A 25,301-nucleotide genomic window follows, 5' to 3' on the forward strand; every position below is an offset into this window, starting at 1 on the left:
AACCGTCAAGCTAAGAACAGCATTTTCTTAGGTCGAAACTCTGTCGTATTTATTTAGCAAATAAATATTCAACACTTTTGAACCCACAAAAGGATCGAAAATGTCAGGTATTCACAGAACGAAGATGGCGACGTTAGGTGTTCGCTCGGGTGAGAGAATCTTGACACTTTGTCCGTGCGAGGAGAACAAAGCCCTGAAACGGGCGACAAGAGCGATAAAACGCGAACGAAAACGATGGAGGAGTTTGCATGAAGATCATGCGTAGGACGCGAAGACACGATATCTTCTTGTGTGCCACATCACGAAAGACGTACGAACCGATTCGATTCACATTCATGACTTTCTAACGATCCGGGACCAAGTGTCTCGAGTCCGCGTGTAAGCACACACACATACGTTCGTGCGAGGACAGTTTGCGAGGATGCCTCGACGCGGCCGTTTAAAACCCGTCCCTCCCCCCACCCCGATTCCGAAACATGCACGGTTTCTTATGAGTTTCTTATACGCCTCTGCGACGCTTCTTGTTAGCGTAAATTACGCGACGAGTACTTATCAAGACTTCCCTCGCGATTCGGTTGCTAAATAAGCGTATCAAAGCGAAGCTAACATCGCGATTCGCTTCCTTCCTCGAACCGCGTACACCGTTCGACTACATTCTGGACGAGAAACGAAGACCGGACGCTAATTTTACGGCCGCCCTTGCTCGCTTGGGCGAGGAAATTCCCAGGAAAGTGAAGACACTATAATTTTACTGCTGCACCTGTCGATTATTTTAAAGGAACGTTGCTCGAGTCGTTGGTAAACACGAGTGGTTGAAGGAATTTGATCGTCTGTTATATTTATTTATTTCAACGGACTCTGGTCCATTTATAGAATGTTAAATACAGTTACTTCCTATTAGATTCGTACACTATAATGGTAATTCACTATAAATGGAAAAAACAGACTTGTTTCATGGCACGTTGGACCTATTTGTTCTCGTCCAATCACAGAGGTTAACCGGTGTTTGACGTGGTCAAGTACAGCACTTTGGGATGGATGGCCGTTTGGGGAAAAAATCAGTTTTGTTATGTAAGAAAATTACGTTGAGAAGGAAGAGAATCGATGGTCTAGGGGTAATCGGGAAAAGAAACACACTTACCGCCGAACTCTGTCTGTTTACTTTTCCAAGGCTTCGCAAGCACTGACGCTCTCATTAAGAGTCCGTGCTATTTATTTTATATACCACGGGTTTTGTGTATATTGCCACCTATATTATAACCGCGGCTATTTTACGAAAGTGAGGCAAATATTCGCCTACAATTGGAATTATTATTATTGTATATTGTTTGTATTCATCCTCTGTATCGGATTTGCAATTGGGAGCATTATTACCCGTTAATGTATTTAAAAAACTACTTCGTAACATAGTATAATTGAAACAAAATTTAATAAAAATAAATGGAAAGAATTCATAAAGAAAACAGGTTTGCGTTCATTTGTAGTGTATCAATCATTTGTAGTGTATGAATACGAGTGGGAGTAACTGTATGTTGATGGATTATAATAACACTGATAATCGTTATTGCACCAGAACGGGGAATAAAATGAAATAACTAACTGCATAGTAATGCTTTAAATTGTTATTATTCTAACCTGAGCAACTGCAAAGAACCGAAGAAAAATATGATTACGAAACGTTTGACAACGAGGGTTCCGGTTTTACGAGGTTGTACGCGTTAAAAACGGTGTCCTATCGTTGAGTGTTTTCCTAGTCAGACGCAGTGAGTTCACGCGGTGATTGACGACGAAGGCGTACCCAAAGGCATCGTGACGAATCGCAGATAGCAGAAGCACGAACGGTACAATTTACAAGGTTTTCTAGTTCGTAAATACCGTATCGCGTCGCGACGTCTCGAGATTATCTTATAAAGGATACCGCGAACTGATCAACGGTGAGAGCGATCCTTCGGTATATCCCCGTGGAATTATAGCATCGATCCTTATCTAGATCTGGAATAGTGCCGCGGAACGTACGCTCACTTTCGTTCGAACGTACGGCGAGAAACTATCGCCGAGAAATGTAAATAATTGCCGCGAATACTGCGTACTTAATTATCGCGGCGCGTTTGGCAGCCGGGATTTATGATCTTCAATAAAGACATGCGTTTAGACTAGCACGGTTTAATTGCTCGTTAATGATGCGTAGTTTAAATTTGTATACCGTTTCGCTCCGACGCTGGCCTGGCTTTTAGACAACTCTACAGCCATTTTCTCGTTTCCATCGGGGCTCGCAGATAAGATTCGATACCTTATCCGTACTTGTACTACAGAGTGTTTGTCGATAGAGCAAAGAAAACGACCACTAATTCTCGTTCTCGGACTAGCTGTTCCTACTTCACCTCCCGACACGTTCTTTCGAAGACCGTGATTAGACATTTTAAGCACTTCTGCTCGGTGTGTCCATAAAACGGTTTATTATTTTATTTTTCCGTTCGTGGAAGAATCCCTCGCAAGTTGTGAAAACACGGGGTTATGGGAGACCATTGTTATGTAATTTAATTCCGGAGCAATTTGCGTGACTCACCTAGTATATCAAAGTAGGTACTGGACACCTAACCGATTGCAAGCAACAAAGCCATTCGAGTAGGTGTCGTTCCAACTGTTTTGAGCAACATGTCGTCAAACATCGATTCATGCGACACTCTGCGATCGCGAGTCGCATACCACACCTGCCAATCCGAGAATAATGGCAACCATAAATTACTATTTCGAGATTAAGGAACAGGTGCTTCGACTATTGGATTTCAAACTTCGTTTAAGAAATCGCCCATGTACGATTTTGGACTAATGCTGTCACATTCTTCAAACGCACGAATTTGATAATTAATGATGAATATCGTTCATTAAAACTTCTTACCGAATTCGAAATATAGCCAAGGTACTTTTAAGGCTGAAATGCGATTTCGGGGCGTTTGCCCTACGAAACGGGGCCACGTTTGGAGACGAGGAGGCCCCGGAGATAAATTCCAGACGCAAAGAAGACCGTGACGACTCGATCCGCCAGCGAGAGTATTCGTATTCGGCCCGTAGTCATCCTCGAATCCGACTGGACGACCGATCGAGATGCTCGAGGACTCTCTCCCTCGGGTCCCCTCTCGTTCTCGGTTCGAGTGTTCATGTATATGCATGACTAGGTAGATAGCCCCGCAAAAATTTACAGACCTGACAGCCTGACGTTTCGAGGACCGTGGCTCGCGAAGGCCCCAACGATAGCCGGGCCGCATGATCGGACTTGACAGTTCTCGAGGAACCACGTTACGCTTCGAAACGGGCCCCGAAGATCGGTCAATGTTTTTGGAACGTCAGTAAAGGTGTTCCAGAGAGGTTTCTTGTTCTTGGTGGGAATCGTGCGTGTTATCGGAAACGGCGCCAGCCGAATGGATCAACAGACAATGAGGATTCCTCGAGCGGTGCGTCAGAGGTCTGACCTGGGCCCAAAGAATGCAGGAACGCTCTTGTTTTTAATGAAAATACAATTCGAGTGGGACCATCTAGAGAAAATTTCTTGGACAACGTTCTTTGATTCAAATTTTGTCGCGATTCAGATTCTTCTATCTAGTTTTTAATTACTGTTTTACTTTGATAAAAGTTTGCAATTGCGTGTATCTTTAAGAGAAAATTGACCGTAGGTAAAGAGTCGTTTAGATAATCGATCTTCCAGAGGAGTAAAAATACAAGAAGAATGGTCTTCCGTGTCGGTTACAAAAAGGAACAATGGCTGAACAGCGAGCAATTCAGAATCGTCGGTGTCTGTCGAGTGTGAGTGACCAATGTGACAGGCTAATAACTTCGCGGAGAAAAAGCAACCGCCGGAGAAGTCGAAGAAACTTATTCGTTGCTTCGTGAACTCCGCAAGAAAGGATACCGCCTGCTAACGAGACGGTAACGCTAAATTGTCTGAAATTAATCAATTCGCTTCTGCTCCTATCAGATCTATAATTACAGCATCGCGTTTAAGCTCCAATTATAAAACAATCCGTCGTGTCTTTGACGATGATTGAACGGGTACTTGAACGAATCGTTTGTGCGAACCGGAATATTAAAAATTCTAATTCGAACAGGTTCTCTTAATTACGATTCATAAAAATTGCAACCCTTCGTCACGTTCTCAGAATTTAATTTCTATAATTTAAATTAAATATATAGTCTCGAAGTTATAAAATGGTGTGCGAACAAGAAACGAGTTTTCTTTTTAATTTCATCCCTGTTCGAGAGCTGTAAAATTTGTTTTCCTTGTCGTGGGACAAGTTTCGCTGGCGGACGTATCAGCCGTGAAAATAAAGAAACGATCGAGGCGTGCGATCGCGAATAGCTTCACGTTCTCCGCGGAATTTCGCCTGAGGGATAGAAGCTAGAGAGTTCGCGAGAGCGAACGAGAAAAAGGGGGAGAAAGTGTGGACACGAGGAACAGAGAGGGGTGCAGGGTCGATTCTAGCTTCGAGGGGTCATTATAGAACTCTCCTAACGGGCGCACCGTCTCCGCGCTGATGCCAGACTGTCTGGATTGACTGATGTCAGGTCATTCAAAGCTTCCTAGGCCTCCTCGTTGCCTCATCGCCGCGTGGATGTCGAGAGGAGGCTGAACAGTTCTAAAGATATTGCGCGACGGATCTCGATACGCCTCATTACGCGAACGACTTTCAAAAGCAATTAAAACTGGCACGCTGAAACCTATTCCCGCGACTCGCCGTGGCCACTCGTTAATTTTCGAGACGCTGATGCAACCCGATTCGAGCTACGCGTGCCTCTATCCGCAAGTTCGACGATCCTTTGTTCGCCGCGAGAGAAATTTGCTGATACGGAAGAAAACTCGTTCCGAAAACTACTACGAGAGAAAGCTCGACGGGAGATATCGTAACGACGGGGTGGCAATTCAAACCCGTAACAATTGAAACTGCTTTTCAGAATGGTTGATGTTTCACTCTGAGACGCGACTGTAACGTCGTAAACACGATGATTACCACCGGTGGTCACCTACCACGTGTCGATCCTTCGACATTTTGCTCATCGACAATTGGAAACTCGTAAATCTAATATTTCTGTTGGTATTTAATTTCTTTGATATCCAAGCCTGGGAATCTTTTTAGTTTCTCTAAAGCTTGCAATAAACTGAATATTTGTAAATTTTTTAATAGTTGTGACTCACCTGTGCGTACTCCGCGCAACTGTCGATCGATGACACGTAATTGACGACGTCCTCGATGGTCCATCGATTGACAGCCTGCCCATCGCCGCAGGGCATGTGGCCGCAAAGGGACGGACACCTCACAGGGGGTGGTGTAGTGGGCCTAGGGGTTGGTTTCGGTTTAGGAGACACGCTTCCCGGTCTCCTGGTCTCCGCCTTCTGCCTCTTCCGCGGTGCGAATCCCCCGGGAGTCGAAAGATCCAAGGGACTCGTCACTCCTGCGTCTCTTTTGTTCGCACCTGAAGAAAAAATCTTTCCTACAGTCTCGAATTTAATTATTGAGTGTCTCGAATGGCCGCTAATTTATCGTTGTTCGGTAAAAATTGTAACATTGTGATTCTAAAATAAACTGTTGGATATTGTATGGAAACCTAGTTTATCGACTGATATATGGACGAATTATTACCCAAATCGCGACATCTCACATCGGAATGTATGTATGTATGTTTTTTCCTTATGTATTGCGATGAGCCATGCTTAGGCGGACGCTCACTCTGTCTCTAATTACACATGTGTGAAGACCGCCATTAGTCGAGTGTTATTAGCCAAGTGTGTCGATATTGTATTCGAAATATAGACAATTATTTGTGGCATAAATCCCTGTGCACTAAATAATCCAACATAAACAGTGTCTCATAAATTAAATAATTAATTTTTTAAGGTCGTCCCATTGATACTATCTTTTCTTTCAAACTGTTTTCAAGGTTGTACCATCCCCGAAGAGGGTCATTGAATATTATCAAACCAATCTTAACGATATTAATACGTAATTAAATAAATTTGATGAAACCAAGTTTATCTCGTATGGGGAAAAACCATGAAATTGGAGATAACGATTTTACGAATAGTTACCTTTAAGGTAGGTTTCCAGCTCAGCTGCATTCTGCGCGGCGTTCGCAGTCCTGACCATGTGCAATAGCGCCTGCGTCGACGACATATCGAGCATCGGCGGAAACACCGGGTTGCCGAAGAGGCTGTCTTGCTTCTGTTCCTTCGGGTCTTTGCTAGAAAGAGGTGAGGTGGTTGGTACAGTCGATGGTTGAGGTGCACCCAGAGGCGCCATCAAACCAACGAAGGGCGTCGCGGCCGTTTTAAACGCCGGAAACCTTGGATCTAAACCGGGAGGGTAGCCGTTCCTAGGTGAACTGAAGTAACTGCAATTTTGAATAACGTCTTCTGCTTACATTCGTCGACAATCATTTGCGATACTTCGTTTACCCTTAAATGCCAATTACACGGATATTCACCAACTATTTATAAAAGCTGAGTTACTTGAATAGAAATTTTGTATCGTACGAAAATACGAAAATCGAGACGCACAAAAGGAGTCAGAAACATATGAAAAGTTGAACTTGATTTTGATTTGTTCCATAATAATTTTCTAATATGTAGGATTGGAAGTCAATATTTACGAGAACATTTATAATTGCGCTCAACGCGAGTCCATAATTGGCTCATAAGTAAGAAAAACACGTGTATAAGCGTTTTTTGCGTTATTACATGCACCGTGTCGAGTCGTTCTTTACTCCGTTACGTAACGTCGAGTAATTCTGTAACTACAGAAGCACTTTAACATACGTCACTCCCATTAATTAACCGATCTGCATCGCGTCGAACGCGATATTATGCGCGAGAGTTTGGAAATTCGAGCTCCTATCCCGAACGAGATTTCTCTATCGCCTCTACGCTCGCCTAGGCGAACGTAATCGAAATCGTCGACGAGCGCATCATGACGAATCGTAAGCTCCTCGGTTTTCCCAGCGTTCTGCATCACGATAAGCGCATTATGCTTACACGTGGAAGGACGCTGGATATATTTATTCAACGAATTGGAACGACGAACGAGGCACTTTCTCCTCGAAATGCCACAGATCGCAAGCATCGCGAGGGCTTCCAGCGTCCTCGTCAAGCGGATCTATGCCCGATACTTGAATGATCGACCGAGCACCTTCTGCTCGACCCGTTCCTAGTGCCGGAAGGTACATAATTGAAAGTCGAATCGGCAACCGGTTCCGCGCGACAATATTGCACGAAACAACCACTCTCTACCCCCCTTCTCGAGCATCAATATTTCAAAGACACGTAACAAGACGATCAATATTTTCCCATCGTTGCTTTGTGTCCCCTGTCCGACTGTCCACCGGCACTAGCTTCGAGAATCGCCTCTTACGCGTTTCTACGTTCCCACGTATGCACACGGAACACGGAGATCGCATAGAAGAATGTCAAGGCAAGCGTCATGACTTCCAAGGTCTTGACGCTCTTCGCTAGACTCCGATAGATCTCTAATTGCTCGAACAGGAAGTGTCACGCGAATTCTTAGACTTTCTATACGTTCTCGCCACGAGTTGAACTTTCTTTGTCTTTGGAATTCGTCGTAGGTGATAAAAATAGTGAAAAGTTCTTGGAGCAGAGACTTCCTTGGCTATTAAAATAAATATTCTCGAAATTTGGTATAGAATATTAAGAGTAGATTTATGAGAGATCTAGATCAATACTCGGGATGTCTCAGACAATGTAAATTTTAGAAAAGAGGGAACTTACTCGTTGGGGTTGGCGTTATTGTACTTGGCAGCGAGCCTTCTCATGAAATCGCTACAATTTTGTTCCATCATCTGCTCCATGTGCTTGAGGTGGTAGGGTGGTGGTGGGCCCTCCGGTCCACCCAACGGGGTAGCATTTGGCGGCGTTCCTGGGTGGCTGGACGACGACGGCGTCACGCTCCTCGAGGACGTCGAATTATTGTCTGGCGTGAGACGCTCGGTTTTGACCTGAAACAAAATCACCAAACGATTGGACAAATATACAATACCCCTTTTCTCGAAAATACTACTCTTCTCATACACGTAGGGGGTGTTATTTTATCTATAATCGAAGCCAATATTCTCTTTCATACTTTTAATAGTCGAGAAGAAAAATAAATATTCAAGATTGAGACTTCGATTGCAAACTTTGAAATATAAAAATGATAAGAAGACGCCAAGGAATAGATCGAGAGTCATCGCGTATCGATTGGCACCGTGGACGACTGGCGTCCTTGGTCATAGAAGACGTCATCGCGAGCCCAGTTTGGTTTCGCTCGGGAAGCATCCGATCTAGCAGGAAATATCCCGGTGCATTAATTCCCGGGAACAGATTGCATCTGAGATATGGTAATGAAGGCAACGCGTGGCGTAAGAGTTGACTCCTCTTCGGCTGCGAGAACGCGGCGTGACACTAAGAAGAACGAGACTCGATTGGCGTAGAATAGGGTCCCGGAGGAGTCCGAGGAGCCGCTCGGAGAGGCCACGGTAAATCTCTTTCTCGCCTCGAGACCTCTTCCTGACAAGGGGCCGCTCCGGGTCTTGCGACGTAGACACGATCCCCGTGTATACGTTTCAAATGGCTCTGCTCTTCGTCTAGTTGCCAGTTTCTTGCGAAAGAAAACACCGAAGAGTCTCTGTGTTCTTTCGAACGGGGACTGAATCATGCCCCCCCCCCACTTTCTTTCCAATTTCCTTTCATCGATGCTAAATCGCTTTTCTCGACTAAGAACCAACTGAACTATTATCATTTTTAAATTTAGTTCGATGTTGAGACAGAACTTTCGTTAGTCTATTTAATCTATCGGAGACATAACTAGCTATTATTCCAGTAAAAGAAATACGAATCTAGTAAAGTCTCTCGTGTCTAGACTCCGTCTCGATCATCCTGAGATCTTCATTCGAAAAAGAATTTTCACTTATTTATTTAATTTATCGGAGAGATAGATATTACAGAATTTATTTTGTATAATAACTATGTAGCTATTGTTCGAGTAAAATCGACTGACAGAAATACGAATCTAAGTGTAAATTCTCTCGTGTCTAGCCTCTGAGATCTTCATTCGAGTTGCGACGAAAGATAGTAGCGATCAGCAACTTCCACGCGTCATTCTTTCTGGACGATGACCGTCGATGTTTCCTGGCCACCCTGTCTCTTTTTTTCGTTCACAGAAGCGTCGGACGGCTACACCGAATGTCAGCGACGGAATGACAGTGCAATTTCAGTTGACATCGCTGTCATAGAGCGGTCCGGACGGGTTCGAGGGGAGTACACGGCTGCCGCTTGAACCGGAGGCTCTTCTGCGAGAACCTCTTCCACAGCTACCCACACGTGTTCCCGATGGCGATCAAACACTCTAATCCACGGACGATACGCGTCTTTCGGGAATTTGTTAAAAGGTACACACAGCGAAAGGTATAAATCACACCATCTTGATTGCATTAGAATTATGGATAAAATAATTGAATAAAATTCTCTGTTATATCTGTCTTTCGAATCCCCAATTCCTATCTGCTGCTTGAGTAAACATTCACTTATTCTCAAAACCATGAAACGATTCACTCACACACTCGAGATTAATTTTTGTTTGGAACTAGAGTTACTTTTCTATAGATCGTAAGGATATTTTGTTTCCTGTCTAAGTATTTTGGAGACAGGATGTGTTTCTTCTAGTGTTGTCGAACTTACTTGAGTAGTGTTGAGACCATTCTGATTCTGCCGCCTTCGACTCCTGGGCGGTCTGGGGGTGGCCGCACCGGAGAGGTGGGCGCCCTGGGGGCTTCCGCCCCTGGCGTCGACCGCTGTGTTGGCGGCCAGGGTGGCCCCGTCGTTGTTTTCCGCGTGTGTGCCTAAATCGGTCGCCTCTCCACGATCGCCGCCACGTGGTCCAGAACCCGCGGAAACGTTTTCACCTGACACCTCACCTGCGGGGCACAAAACATCCCATCATCAATAAAAACCATCGTGACGGACTCTACGACCACCTTCGTTCGCACAGAATGTGATCCATAAATGTTTTAACCCCGTACAATGACGAGTCTATCCCAAGTTCTTGCTGTCAAGTTTCACAAGTATGAGGTACTCGTAAACTAAATCTATTCTTTTTTGTGGCCATTCCATGCACGAACAAATTTAACCCTTAAGTGGACTCTCAATCTCAACTGAATTATTTAACTTAATGTTGATTTTTACCAAATTAGTAAATGAAAATCAACTTTCCTTTAAAGCATTTAAAAAATAATGAACTAATGAAGGATTGCATAAATTTTCAAATAATTACATTTACCTATATTATTTATTTTAGATTTATTCCAGAAATTGGCCAGCTATAGTTCTTACTGTCATACGTAAATAAATCCATCGTAAGTAACACCGAAGTTTGATTCGAGCAAACAACTCTAAGAAGTGGGGATAGACTCGTGAGCATTTAAGCGGACAGATTCGTGGTCACACAAGCGGGCAGTACTGTACAGTGGAACCACGGTCGTTGCAAGAATTTGAATTCCTATTTCGAATCTTAATACACAATAGATAGGGTCAAGTGTAAAAATCTTGAGAGAGAGACTAAATAATATAAAGCAAATGTAAGGAGAGATACGACAAGGAGCTGTTATCGAATTTAGTCGACGGAAAAAACGATTGAAAAGGACGAATCGTGGTACGTTGGTCTCGCTCGTGACGCTGTTCGTCCGATTACCGAACGAGACGAGTTTAAAAGCCGCGTTTCCCGCGTCTTTGCGTCACCGCTAGATCCCCGGCTCGTATTTTGGCGCATCATCGTGCCGATAAATCCGCGCCGGATTGCACGGCCAGGCTCGTACGTTTTCCTCGCAACGGCGGGAGCCCGAGAGCCTCTAACACCGGTTTCGTAACGAGGCGGTAGCCGAGGGTACGTCGTAAAGCTTCCTTAACGTCGGCCCGTGTAAACGGTGTCTTTCGACACCAGGAATTTCGATGAAATACGTTAAGAGGGATAACCGTAGGACGCGATTACACGGTGGCTGAGAGCGCCGCTAGAACTGAGACGAGAGATTTACGCCCAATAAATGAACCCGTCCTGGCACCATTATCTACATGCTCGATCAGCGGCCGCGTATCCGCGTGAGAAGTACACAAGTTTTAGGGGCCCAGGGATGGAAGGGTGAGAGACCAGAGAAAAGGGGGCGGAAGACGAAAACGACGAGAGTCGCGGAGCTTGGAACGAGAATGAAGGGGGGAGGTCACTGGCCACATTAGCCACCAAAAATATCCAATAAATTCTTGCCGTCGTTAAATGACCGGAATTTTATGGCGGCTGTAACTCGCGCACATGGCCGAATTTGTTGGACGATAGGATCGAGCGCGGTTCGGATGGCTGCATGCGATACTTATCCTCCTCGCCGCGGCTAAAGACGCCTGCCATCATTTCGCCATCGATGCACACGTGTACCAGGTAGCGGCGAATTTGTTCCCTCGCGTTAACTTGCTCGCGATTAGAACGATCGCTCGGAAACTAGACGATATATGTGCACGGAGAACTCTGTCGCAAGTCTCCTTTTTAATTTGCGGTTAATTTTAACGTATAAGATATATTGATTCCAACGCTGTTTAAATTTACACCTCGATTCGAATGCAAAACAATGTATCTCACATTTTTGATAAAATCTTGAGACTATGTTTATAATGTTTATTTGACGTTTGTTTGAAAATTTTTATTACGACGTGACATTTCGTTTATCTCGTGTCGTCCTCTTCAAACACGGTGTTGCATCATGCTAATCGTCGTCCAACTAGTAAATAAAATATTCTTTTTCCTCGTGCAACTCATTTTTTTTTTTATCGAGAGTTTCATTGCGTACATAAATTTTCGTGTATATACAGCTGTACGTTATAACGCAACATCGTGTACGACGAGGACGGTAAGAGATGGTTTAAACGATAAACGATAAACTTTTTTTATCGGAGAAACATCAACGTACGATCGAGTCATTAATTAACGTAAACATCATTGCTATCGAGCACCGTGAACACGACCATCTTTTCCTCATTGATCGAAGGCGTTGATGGGTTAATCTTAATCTTTCGAATGCCCCAGGGAGGAAATAATAATGTTCAAACGATTGTATCAAAGTTCTTAGACGTCGAGCAAACGCTGGACCTAAATACAAATAATAGAACTCATTAAGTAACTTCATCAGCGAAGAAATGATCCAGATAAGTTATTTACTAGGATCCACGGCTAATGTTTTTAATCACGATTTGTGGTTATTACCGAACAAGGACATTAAAGTCTAAATAACAAAACAACTTTTCCAATTTCAATTTACTTGAATTTTACGTTACAGAATAAAATCTAAAGAGATTAAATTGCAGCGCGTTGTCGTTAACGACGTATCAATAAAAGCGTAAAAATACAGACTAATTTGTTTTTATAGCTTCTGTCTGGATAGAACGAAATCCTGAAATTGGTTTAGTTCAGCTACGATTGACAAAAAGGGTGTACAAGAACATCGATCGTAAAAGCCAATCCAGTGACAGTCATTATCCAATGACTTCATCGTTTCAACGCGGAATATTTACAGCTTCCCATGAAAATTCTATTAGATACTATCCTCCAACAGGAAAATGACTTTCATTTTTCTTGATACATCCATCTCGTGCCGCGTCGCGGACATTTACAGTCCCCGACCTTCTAAACGCTTAAGAAAATGAATTCCACATGTACTTTATGAGTTTTTGTTAATTTCCCTATTACGCGTACCGAGCCACGAACGTACAGAGTTTCCAGATCGATTTATCGCCTCGGTTGTCCCACTCGGCCTAGGAATGGGACAAAAAAGAAACCAATTAACCGCTATGGACGGTTAGAATTATTTCCGTTGTCGTCGCATGCAATATTTAAAAGCGCGGCGTTAGGGAATATAAAATTGTAAATTTTAATGGACCGCCGAGACTATTAACGTCGCCGACGAAAGAGATTAATCTCACGACGATCCTAACCGCGCGGCGTCGAAAATTCCTCCTGGGAATCGACGAATTAACTGCGGAATTTACTTTCGCGGATTCGCGACGCTGCTAGGATGCAATAACCAGCGTGAAACCAACGTAAACGGTACCAAATGGAACGAAACGCTGCGTAGGCAATGGAAAGCATCCTTAATTAAAAACTTTCTAGAGAGTTTCGACTTTTTGATTTAGACCGGCCGTAAGAAAAGCTCGTAAAACAATGTAGGAACGTTTCTAGCGCATACCTACGCGTTTCCTTCGAAAGATACATCTCGACCGCAACTTTTACGAGCGCGGTAGCGCGGCCAAGTCACGTACGACAAATATCATAACTCGAATTCCGGAACTCCCGAAGCGCCGAACTATTGTTTGCGGATCGTTTCTTCCTCTCTTCCTAGTTATTTGCGGATCGACTGAAAAATCGTCGACCACCTGGCACGTGAATTGTTTCTAAATCGCCAGGCTGTTTGTCTTCGAACATCTGCTGCTTCCATGTACGAGGAATTTCATTTTTTTCCTATTTAACTGTTTGACGAACCCTGATGCAAAATTTAAATTAAAAATAAACTTAACTCAATGCAATATAGATACGTTCAGTTCGTTGTGAATTCTCTCAAACGTGTTTCGAGATCTTAGATATCCGTTAATGGATTCGTAGATTAACTATACAGTCGTTAAAGTAAAACCAACGTTTTGGAGCCTGTGTATATGCATCGAGTCATTTTCAATAAAATAGTCAAGACTGGTGTTTGGACAAAGTTGGTCGAGCGTGATTATGCGATGCGTGCGTGATCGTGATCGCGGTGGCAATTTAATTTATAGTCTAAACGAAGGACGGTGACAGGCGACGAAGATTAATAGCGTCGGCGAAAATTTCCATTAACATTTTTGGTGAGGTCTCGTTAGAAGAAACAATTACGCTCGCATTAGGTCATTTAGTGCTTTACAGAATCGAGAAATAAAAATGGCACCAAGATGAATGGCCTTGCGAGATTTAGAAGTATGTCTTGTGGCATAAACGATCATCTCGTATTCCGAGAGGCTAGTTTCCATGACAGGTGAGTTTAGCTTCAAGGTGCGACGACACGCTATTGTTAGCTCGTATTAACAAGTAGTTACGATATTTCACACTCGAACCACAGTATTGTTTCTAAGACCAACTAGAACTTACGACTCGCGTGTATCACTGTCGACTTCGCGCAATCGAAGTTCGTTGTTTCGACTTCTAACGACTCCATTGTCCGTCGCGAAGAGAAACGTTTCAGTAAAAAATTGGATAAAAATATATTCACGGCGGAAAGAATAAGAGCGACGTAAAATCGTGGTTGTTATTTTTTAGTTATTTATTACCAGTGCAATTTAAAATTGGAGAAATGATGCATATATACCGTAGACATTTAAATACGTGGGCTTTTAAATTGGTAAAAATGGCCGCCCTCTGCCCGGAAACGAACCGGCTCAGCGAGGTTACAAATTACTTAATTATCGTACTGTCGGTCGAAATGCGCTTGAAACGTGGAAGAAAAGCTAGGGACACCCGGAACTGTTAGCGATGGGTGCCGGGCATAAATTATTTCGCGGGACTTGCGGTTAAAACGAATTGACCCTGGGGGTCAAGAATAGAGCGGCGCGCGACGGAAATAAAGACGGCAAAAGGTGTTCCGTTCGGTCAGCTAATTATTCCCGCCTCCGGGTGAATCTTTTCGACGTATTCCGCGCAAACATTTCGAGAACCGCTCGTACGCCGAGGAGAGAAAAAAAGGAATAATGGAGACGCTGTCAGGGCCGATGACGGATCGTCGCCACGGTCCTCTGCTCTCGCGTTCCACCGGACGCTGGGGGGAGGGGGGAGGAAAAAAACTACAATGACCAGAGTTGTCCACATTCGATCGTAATTAACGAGGAAAAAAGTAATTGACGCCGGGCGTCTTCTTCCTTTTCAACTTCCACGTTCCTTTTTTGTACGCTCGATTAATCTTTACTCCTCGAATAGAGTTGTATCCGACGTAATCAGAGGCGACTTTATATTGCGAAGGTACTCTTCGAGGTTTCCTCGAGTTACGTTTTACTTTGCATCAACTCACAGAAGATATTTTAACAATATTAACGCTCGCGTAGCCGACATCGGGTCACTGTCGACCCAAAACAGATGTTACGTATGTACAGGCAACGGTAATAAATATGGTGCCAAATGTGCCAAATGTACACAATTTATATATAAAAAGATAATTTATATAATAGATATATATATTAATTAATCTTCTCTCCTCCCCATATTATAAACATTACCAAAAAGTTAGGTGCACATATAGTAAAAATTCAGCAAAAGTGACCCGGTGTCAAATTTAAATTCCACTTTAAATAAAAGGGTTAAGAGTTTCCGAGTAGTGGGTTCGAAGTGACCCCTGGTTTGGCCTGTGCGGGGTCGAAGATCGACTCGAAAGCTGAACAAGCACTCGGAGAAGCGGTTAAAGGAGAACACGCAAGACCGGAAGCTGTCGTTTCCTCCATTTGCGCCGGCCTCGGCAAGGCTGGCTGCTTGAAAAACTGTCGGATGATCGGGTAAGAGTTTTGCACGCGTGCAGCGCGCGTGCGTGCACCTTCTTCGTGTGCCTGCATCCGGGGTTAGCGTCTAATGAACGATAAAGGTGCCTCTGCCGCGGCCAGTCCGTCATTATAAATCCCACGCGTGATGAGCCATTTATTTTCCGTACGTTTAAATTTATCGAGTCACCGTGGAAGCCATCGACAAATATAATATCGTTGAAGAAATCGTCGCTAAACGCGCCATCAATCGTGCGACGCTCGCCGGACTCGTCGTTTTGCCCGCTTTCTTTCAACGTCGACGAGGAAAAGTGAAATTCCGATCGGTGGAGATTAGAATTTGATCGTCTTTCACGTAAGAATTTGTTGCTTCTATCGTGTCATAACTTTAGAATTTAAATATGCGGTATTAATCTCTTTTTGTATATTTTACAAATCGTGTTTCTGGTCTATGATTGTAGAGAAATTGGAAAATAATTAATCGCCTGGGTTATTTTTTGATAAAGTTCTCGAGAACGTGACGTCCAGTGCGCCGCTCTGTCAGCTGTCTTATTGCTATGACAAATACCATTTTAAGCCGGCTAGAAAGCCGCAGATGTATACATCAATCTGAGTGGTAACTACACAATAACCGAACCGTTAAATCATTTTCAACCATATCTTCGGTTGACCAGCAGGTTGTCCGACATTAAATAGTCGTTCTATAAATTGCTACATCACTAACCTCTCGAGCACCTTACTTCCTATAACGTAGTATAAACACTGGTGGAACTTTGACGATTTCATGAAAACGTCTTTCGTCGACGCGTGGACGGAATTAACAACGAGTGAAACTAGAGGCGGAAGTAGCTGGTACATAGTAATAACCATGACTTTTTCTTTTCTGTTCCCGGGCTCTGTGGTCTACAATATAACGTTTGACAGTTAATAACGTATCTAATAATAATTTTACTGGCTAGCGTTGCACCTGGAAAAACGATAATTCTTCATGTAGACTTAATTCAATAGTTAGAAAACTCGGTTACTGTAATTTCGCCAAAAAGAGTGCTGTTTTAATGGAGGTTGGCTCATTTATGAGATAAATAATCACACTTTTCTATGCTATGAAGAAAACAAAATATTGACAAAGTCTATTTATCAGAGTGGTCATAATTCGATATAACTTCCCATACGAGCGAGTTAACCAAATGAAATTTAAATCAAAGGGCCTGTGTTATGATTTCAACGAGCGTCGGTGGACGTATAAACGCGCCTTTAATCTGTCGACTCCGGTGGTGTTCGCAGGTGACAATAATTACCGAGCGAAACGACCTTTAAAGGCCGTCGCTTAGGGGGGCAGGGAGGGTAAAAGAAACGCAAACGTAGGAAGAAAGAGAGATTAGTGTCACGGCGTTAACGCGATCAGCGCCGTCAGCGTGCCGCGGCCGAGCGGACGCCGCGGCGGATCCTCGGCGTTGTAAATCTGCCGTAAGTTATGCGCGACCGGGAGGGCCGGCCGCGCCATTAAAGCGGGTTATGCCCGTTTCAAGTGGAAAATCATAAGCACCGCAAATACGCCGTTATTACTATAGACGCGCCACGAGCACGCCACTTACTTTGTAATCATGACTAATGCATAATGCAGTAGCCGGTGCACCGGAGACCGTGCGTGTGCGCGTGTCATTCACTGTGGCTCTATGTGGGTGCGTGCACCGGCCACGCTGCGGGCCTCGATATACGTACAGGTATAAATATACTAAACGCGCCTATGCTTTACAATTAATGCGCGATTATCGTTATACGAACGCCGCTATTATTATTCCCCCTAAGCTCATACGCGATGCCCCATCGTCGCTGGAAAGGACAAAGTTCAGGCCATCTCACATACTATATTTTAAACAGTAGAATTATTTACGGGGCCAAAACTTTAATTAAAATGTGTTTTAGCTCGAGAATATTTCGACTCGAGTATTAAGTGTCTTAGTGAAAAGTCAAAGTGTTGAGGAATCTCGCAAAAAATAATTTTCGTATTTTTCTTTTCTTGATAGTAAATGTAAAATCTCTTTTTCGAGGTCCACGATATTAAATAAAGTAGAAAGATCGAATGTCAGAGAAACGTCAAACTCTAACACGTGGCGCCGCTTCCCACACTAGCCACCAGAGGGCTACACTCTTGTCTCTGTCGCAAGTAATCGACCAACCAATCAATGTCTCCTATTCTCGACTACAAACATTTGCTTCGATTTAATTGCAGTGACGTTCCGCGGAAAAGCAGCGTGGAAAGTGACACGCACACGCATGTAGTAACGAAACCGAGAACGCTAGACAGAGGGAACATACACGAAAGCGAATTACTGTTAGCGTGAAGTAGGTGAAGGCGCTTCGAACACGCGAGAGGTATCCATCCCGAGGGAGAGGTACGTCGCGACGCTACTATGCAGAACCCCGGGATCCCGTGGTGTGAAATATGGACGTGATGAGGTCGTCGTTATACGTCCCCGGCCATATACAGTCTGAAATTACAGACGTTCTTAGAGTGCTCGAATATCATCTCGTTTGCGAATTTTAAACGCGATTCGCTGGCCGCAGACGACGCCTATGAATCTCTACCCAATGTTTCTCCCAAACATCTTCCATAGTCGAACATTTTTCGCTGATATACGGAATTCTTCGCGTTTGATAACATTGTATCGCGTTACGTTCGAATCTGGTGTTTCCTTCCATTTCGTAACAGGAAGTTCGAAGGTGGTTCTACGTAATCGTAAAAAATATGCTGCGATCGCTCGTGATCCAAAGTCTGTGTTTACTCATCTTAGAAAACGTTTACTGCGACGTGAAAATGGAATAGTTGTGAAAAATGTGAGTTTTCCTAGTCTCAGAGAAAAATGCGTAAATTGATACGAACTCTGTACAATATTTGAACGTGTATGGTCGTTCCTGGGATCCCAATTCATCTTGCTTCGTTTGCAAACAAGAACTCCAGCTACTGAAATGGCTGGAGGAAAAGGAGGATAATGTTTCCCTTCCCCGCGTAATTCGAACCTTCTCGACTTCCAACCGACGTTAACTCCGCAACACGACGTGTGACACCTATCGATAATTTTAATGAACAGGGGAAAAAAGAAAAAAGAAATTATTATCTAAGTTGAAGAGGTTTACCTGCCAAGCAACCTTGCGTTTAATACTGTGAACGTTATTCGAAATAAAAGAAAAACTTGTCAATGCTGCAGTCGGTGTATTTTGTGCTCTGGAAACAAGTTCAACTCCTTTTCACTGTCAGCCATCAGATCTCCCCTTGACACTTCTGTCGCGATTGACAGAACCGATACGGGACACGAGTTTCGATTTCTAACTCGTACGCGTTCTCCAAGTTGCGTTCGTTTCCGAATTATTTGACCAGGTGGGCCAGTTATCGCGGTCCCAAACGACGCGGAGGCGGTCAAGGAATGCTGGTTCTACGAAATCATCGGAGAGCTCGAGATCGCGAGCGCCTGGCTCAGCATTCTTATCGAGTATTCCGCGGCCGCGAACCAGCGAATGCACAATCCGATCGAGAGCTGACGGTAGACCGCATAATAAGACCACGTATTCTTCCCGTCGAGGCGTAACCTTGGTCGTGCGGAGAATGGTCGAATCAGCTGTTTCAGGTGGAAGGCCTCCTGTGGTACACAATGGACTATCACGTGACTGGCAAGCGTTTATTAGCCGGCGCGAGACGAGAAAATAGGTGCTGAAAGAACGAGTAACGATATAATTTATTATGGTTCCGGTTAATTAACATCCCCCGGGCACACGTGGCCGCGACACGGACAAAGATCCATCTACACATAATGCGAAACCACGATGACACCGAGTGGCAAACGGGGACAGCGAGAAAGATGATTCGATTTCGGCTCGACTTTCTCAACCGATCTATTATTCCTCTTTGTTTGTTCCCGGAGCGTGGAACGATCGTAAAAGCGAAGATCACGATAGAAATCGTGTATAAAATGGATTGAATTGTCTGACAAAAAAAAAAAGAGAATTCAAATCGAATGTGTTTTGCAAACTATGTTGCAAATACAGAACAGGTTTCCTCAAATGAGCATATTTAGCAGAGATTATAGAAATGTTTCAATAATTGTACGTGTCAAGTTAGATCGTTTTGGGGAAAACATGTTATACAATGTATTTCAGATTTAGGTAATCGTACGTTTCTGGAAATTCTTTTCGCGATCAATCCGCTGTTCGTCCTTTTCAACGAACGTTGATGTCACTGCGTGTTTTCCCTCCCCGTCGCCGTATCACTTTTTCATCCGACGAGCATTAATAATGCATGCTTAAAGGTAAAAAATTATTTATAAGAAACTAATTGAAAACTTTTACGACCATTAATGACAGTGTACAGATACATACTATAGTCTTGTACTGATGATTTGATTACTCGCATTACTAGGGCTGCTGATTCTATTTACATCCGTAATGGTTTAATTTTCCAATTACAATTAGTTCGGTATGACACACACAACTGTTAAAGCATTAACGATGTTTGCTAACTCGTCCGAGGAAAGCAGTTCGCGTTTGCTTCGCGAATCGTTATCTCAGTAGCTTGCAATTTGGTCGAGAAAACAGTATTTAGATGCAAATCCATCTATGGAACTTATTTTCTTCTATATTCTTTGTGGAATCGAAACGAAGGTCTAGGCATGTGAAGTGTATCGACAGTTCTCGCGCTGACCACCAGAGGGCTACGTTCAACCTGTACCTCTCTCGCAAGCACTCGACCTACCAGCTATTTTTCAGGCTTTCTGAGACCACTGACAGGCCCAGGAGAACAAAAGACAACAGATAGTGGCGGAAAAGAATCGTTCTATCGCATAATAAAGTTTCCTTATACTTTCACTTCGGAATGTCTTTTAAAAAACCGAGAAGACTATTTGACAATAGTCTAGACAAAGAACTAGAAGTCTCGCAATAGGATTTCCGACGTTGTAGGATCACAAATGCCGAAAACGGGAGTTCCACTTGCTCCGGATCGTCGCAAAACGATAGAAAAGGCTCGAGGAAGAGCGGTACGCACTTGCACTGTTCACCGTTTGTTCCGGCAGTGGCAGACAGCGTGCGGTGACCTCCGTAGCCCCGTCGTACGGAGCCCAGAGCTGCGCGATAAAGGGTACAGGGGGAACGAAAAGCACAGAAGAAGAGGAACGACGCGGGAAAGACGAGGCAAGGTGCGTTCCTGCGTGACGTAGCTTTCGCAGCCCATCACGCATATGTTACCCTCCGCGAGGGGGCCCCATACGCGCCTACAATGCGATCCGCGGGGTCATTCCACCTCGGCCACCTCTTCGACTTCTTCGTATTCGTCGACGTCTCTTCCGCGGACACCGTCGTCACCGGCCTGCTCGTGAACTTTGTTCCGCCGCCGGGGACGTAGGTGTCGAGACGCAAACGTAGGCAGGAGGGTCGCCAAGACTCTCCTGAACTCTCGAGGGATCCTCGTCTACCGTAAACGGGGATTCTTGAACTCTGACCAAAGACTACGAGTAGACCAAAGTGGGGTAAAACCATATACCTAGCTTTTGTTGCCCGTAAAAAATTTTGCGAAGCATCATCAAGCTTGAGTAGACTTTGCATGATCAGAAAATAAGATTTTTGATTTGAAAATTTATTTGATTATTCGGGAAAATGAGACATTTCGACTGTAGAGAAATTTCCATTTTGAGAGCTTGTAAAACTTGGTATAATTAAAACATCATTACTAATATCGGAATTTTACTTCCCTCTAATTAGCTCGCTCAGAGACCCATAATTGTCGCATAAATATAGGATTTTCTAATAAAAGTCTCGTTTTTATTCGATTGCACTTTGACTTCTGGTAAACAGAACTTACTATTTGCCTTCCACTAGACAAATTTGAAGCAGACACACAAATTTAAGCGAGTTATTTTTTAAATTGAGGATTGGAATTTCAGCTTTTTAAGGATGAGGATGAGAATAAGGGGATTCAAAGTCAAAAGGGAGTGCGGGTCGCAACGGTAGGTGTTCGCAAGTTTCGTAGACCGTGTCTCTGGTCTGTTTCTTCAGGGTCGTGTGCGAGGGAAGGACGTAGGTGTCGTGAATGCTGGGCGTGACTCGTGTGTCACTCCCGCCGGATGAAGATCGACGACACGGCGCGTCGAGATAGGTACGAGCCCGAAGGAAGTTCGCGCGGGTCGAAGTAACGCGCCTTAAATGATAATTTCTGTATGTGTTCCTCGTCACTTTGGAATCGGAAGTAGGCAGGGAGCCGGAGCCAATGACTGCAAGTGGAAACACAGGAAGCGAAAATTGAAAGAAAATCTAGGCACAAAAGAAAAGATACTATGGAAATAAACATAGGAATGATCGTAGAATTCGCCATATTTTGATCCTGAAAAAGATTAAATAATCACTGGTATAATTAAAATTTTCAATCGTATTTCTGGAGTGTCAGAAATTAATTTTAAGAGCTCCGAGTTCGTAACGGCGAGGCGTTTGTAATAACAACAAATGTATCAGTCGGCGTTGGTCACACAACTGAAACCTTGTTATCTTCCCATTAAGTGGAGCATCATAATGCAAATATTAAATGGTCACGTTCCACGTAGGCGTAGACTAGTTGTCATGAATTTAATTTACTGTGGCTGGTTATCGTAAAAGTTAACGATAACCAGTCTCGTACTTGTAACTAGCGAGTATCGGTAGAAATAGGTATCAATACTCGAACGCGAGGAATAGATATGGAAGCAAAGACGAGCTCGAAGCATGAGAATAGAAATAAGAAACCCGCTTGCAAAGTGAATTGAAACCTAAAGTAAAAATATTGGGAAACAGAAGTGGAAATCCGAGCATCGGGCACGAATAAAAATAGAAACGCGAGCGTACGAGGAATTCGAAAAACAGAAAGTAACGAGACGTTGAAGAAGTCTCGACGCTCAAGAGAAATAAACGGTTAGGAAGATGAAAGGACAGACGCAGAAAGAAGCGAATCAACGAGAAAGCACTTAGCGTAAAGATAAGTTATGCCAAAGGCGATGTTCTAAAGTGACGTTTAACCAAAGAGAGCGCCCATTAAATAACTACTAAAGGATGTTTTAATTTCTAAAATCGCTGAACGAAAAACAGAGGAGTTTCAGTGAATCGAGAACGCTAAGAATATGGAAAGCAACACCTGCTACTTTTCCGTTCGACGGTTTTTCTATCGTGAGTTGCGAAATTGTTTTATCACGGCCAAAGCAAACGATACTCCAAAGGGCACGGATAAATAACCAGCGAACCAATCAGTCGTTCGTATGCCATTTCCGTTCGCGAGGAAACGATACGTGACAGCTGGAAAATTGCAAGAGCTCGAGCGACGCGCAGAAGCATTTAACATTGCGCGAAGATAAAAACGATTAGATATGCATCTAAACAGGTTAATAAACCACCCACACATTGGTCCGCGCAATTGCACACCGCGTACTGGAAACTTTCCACACGCAGTTGCAGTTGGAGTCTTACACGTCCTGGCACCGTTTCTCTCTCTCTCTCTCTCTCTCTCTCTCTCTTTCTCGCTCTCTCGCCCCTCCCCCGCTGTCATCTTGTCTCTCTCACCCTTTCTTGGCCGTGTATGTTAAACTCGACAAACCAAGCGAGTTACGGAGCGGATGACAAACAAAGAACGACGCGACCTCGTCGTTTCGTGTGCGAGGAACGATTAACGCGAACGACGGTAGAGCCTAGCCTTCCGTGTCATCGATAGGTGCCAGAAAGACCAAGGAAACAACTAAAATCTAGGAAAACAACGAGAGAAACGAGCCTCGAAGCATACTGCCAAGGATTTGGTATTCTTTTACCTCCGTCGATTAAAAGATACGTAGGTGAGGGAGACTCAAGGCTCAGGAATAAATCACATTATCGATTTGCGTATCTTGATTTCTCATATTGTGCTCGTAACGATGCAGGGAACGGGAGGATCGTTGCTGTTAAGAGCCTTTGATTGTAGAAAGACCTTGAAATAAAATTCAAATAGCATTCAGGGGGTTGAAAATGTTCTGATCTTGAGGGCAGAAGAACTCGTTGACGGTACCAGCAGAGTCAGCGGGGGAGTAAAATTCAGAGATGGGGGTCCACGTGAACATCCTGGCGATTAAAGTACTATCTGTGCCAGCAATGGTAACCCGCTGATGGTCGACAAAGAGCAAGGTGGCTTCGTGCGCGAGAAACGATTAGCACCGACAATCCACTCTCGTTCTGCTGCTCGAGAGAACAAGAGGAGAGGAGCTGTAGGACGCGGAGAAGGAGTGGAAGTCAGGTACGTGGGTCGACCAAGGGTCAGAGCCGGACCACGACGAGTCACCTGCGGTGTGACCGATGCGAGCAGCCAGCAAACGCGCTCGCTATCATCTCACCGAGTCCCTGGCCTTCTTCGTCATCATGGCTAATGCTAACTGCTCGGCTGGTGGCGTACAGTCCGTCACAAAACCCAACGACATCTGACAACAGCCGACCTGGTGCCTCCATAGTACAATTACCAAATCCTCATACAACTAAAATAGCTGAATTGCACATAATTCTCAAGATTAGATGTTAAAGAGAATGAATCTAGATAGAACTCTTGAATTTTAACGAGACTGTGAATAAATGAATTCTATGAGAAATTATGAGTATACTAATTTCCAATTGACTAAAAACAAAATTTGATTTTCGTGGACAATCTGAGAAATTTGGTCTGAGAGTCAGTTAACGAGACTGCAAATAAATGAGTTCCATGAGAAATTGTGAGTATACTAGTCTCCATTTGACTAAAAACAAAATTTGGTTTTTGTAGACAATCTGAGAAATTTGGTCTGGGAGTCAGTTAACGAGACTGCAAATAAATGAGTTCCATGAGAAATTGTGAGTATACTAGTCTCCATTTGACTAAAAACAAAATTTGGTTTTTGTAGACAATCTGAGAAATTTGGTCTGGGAGTCAGTTAACGAGACTGTAAATAAATGAGTTCCATGAGAAATTGTAAGTATACTAGTCTCCAATTGACTAAAAACAAAATTTAGTTTTCGTGGACAATTTGAGAAAGGTCTGGAAGTCTCTCTAAAATATCAATAAATCAACAGGTGAAAATTTCGTTGTTGAGAAACTTGATTCTATCGTAAGGGAATTAATAAAACAGTCTTCGGGTATTTGAATTATCCAGCCGCGGTTCAGAAAGGATTTGTTGCGGCGAGAGTGAGATTTCCAATGACAGGTACTCGGAAAAACAAAGATGTATCTTTAATTAATCAAACACCGCGCACCGAGTCGCTACGAGATTGGATCGAAGAGATAATATCTAATGGAATAAAACCCCGTACCACTCGAGGTCACTACCTGCACGACCAAACAATGGACTGGCATTTTTAATTTCCACATATTTCAAATCACCTATAATTCCATCGGCGGAACAGTTGCGGCGTTGCTCCGTTTCATAAGTCCTTAATCGTTCGTAACAAAAACTTTTATATACGTTCGTCTGTCGTGTTTCTGTAGCCACGTACTCTTTTTTATCGAGATAAAGTTACATCCGGACTATAAAAGCGAGCTTCACGTTTGTAATATACGGATGGACTTAAGAACGTTTATTGTTCTTAAGAAGATTCTGAAACTTTAACTTCGAGATTATGATCGTTTTACCCGTGGACTTTATGCGCGGACATTTAAACTTTTTACGTTTAAAATGAACATCCTTAATAATTCCGCTCGACACTGTAAATTGAGAAAAAGAAATTTCAATTTGAAAAATAG

General features: G+C 43.6%; 1 protein-coding gene across 2 annotated transcripts in view; it reads right to left on the reverse strand.

Annotated features, from left to right (window-relative positions):
* The window catches only part of LOC122401111 (polycomb protein Scm-like), a 158,057-nt gene that overhangs the window by 70,712 nt on the left and 62,044 nt on the right, over positions 1-25,301 (reverse strand). The window contains exons 2-5 of one of the 2 annotated variants that reach the window (XM_043403058.1): positions 9,719-9,954; positions 7,772-7,998; positions 6,080-6,231; positions 5,189-5,466 (exon numbers count right to left, since the gene is read on the reverse strand). In XM_043403058.1, the coding sequence (XP_043258993.1) occupies positions 5,189-5,466; positions 6,080-6,231; positions 7,772-7,998; positions 9,719-9,954 (893 nt within the window). Of the gene's footprint in view, positions 1-5,188; positions 5,467-6,079; positions 6,382-7,771; positions 7,999-9,718; positions 9,955-25,301 lie in introns of both variants that reach the window. The other variant, XM_043403057.1, reaches the window with a different exon arrangement.

The sequence above is a fragment of the Colletes gigas genome, unplaced genomic scaffold (assembly GCF_013123115.1).
Source record: "Colletes gigas isolate AHSC1104 unplaced genomic scaffold, ASM1312311v1 Colletes_gigas_Sc00021, whole genome shotgun sequence".
NCBI classification, from domain to species: domain Eukaryota; kingdom Metazoa; phylum Arthropoda; class Insecta; order Hymenoptera; family Colletidae; genus Colletes; species Colletes gigas.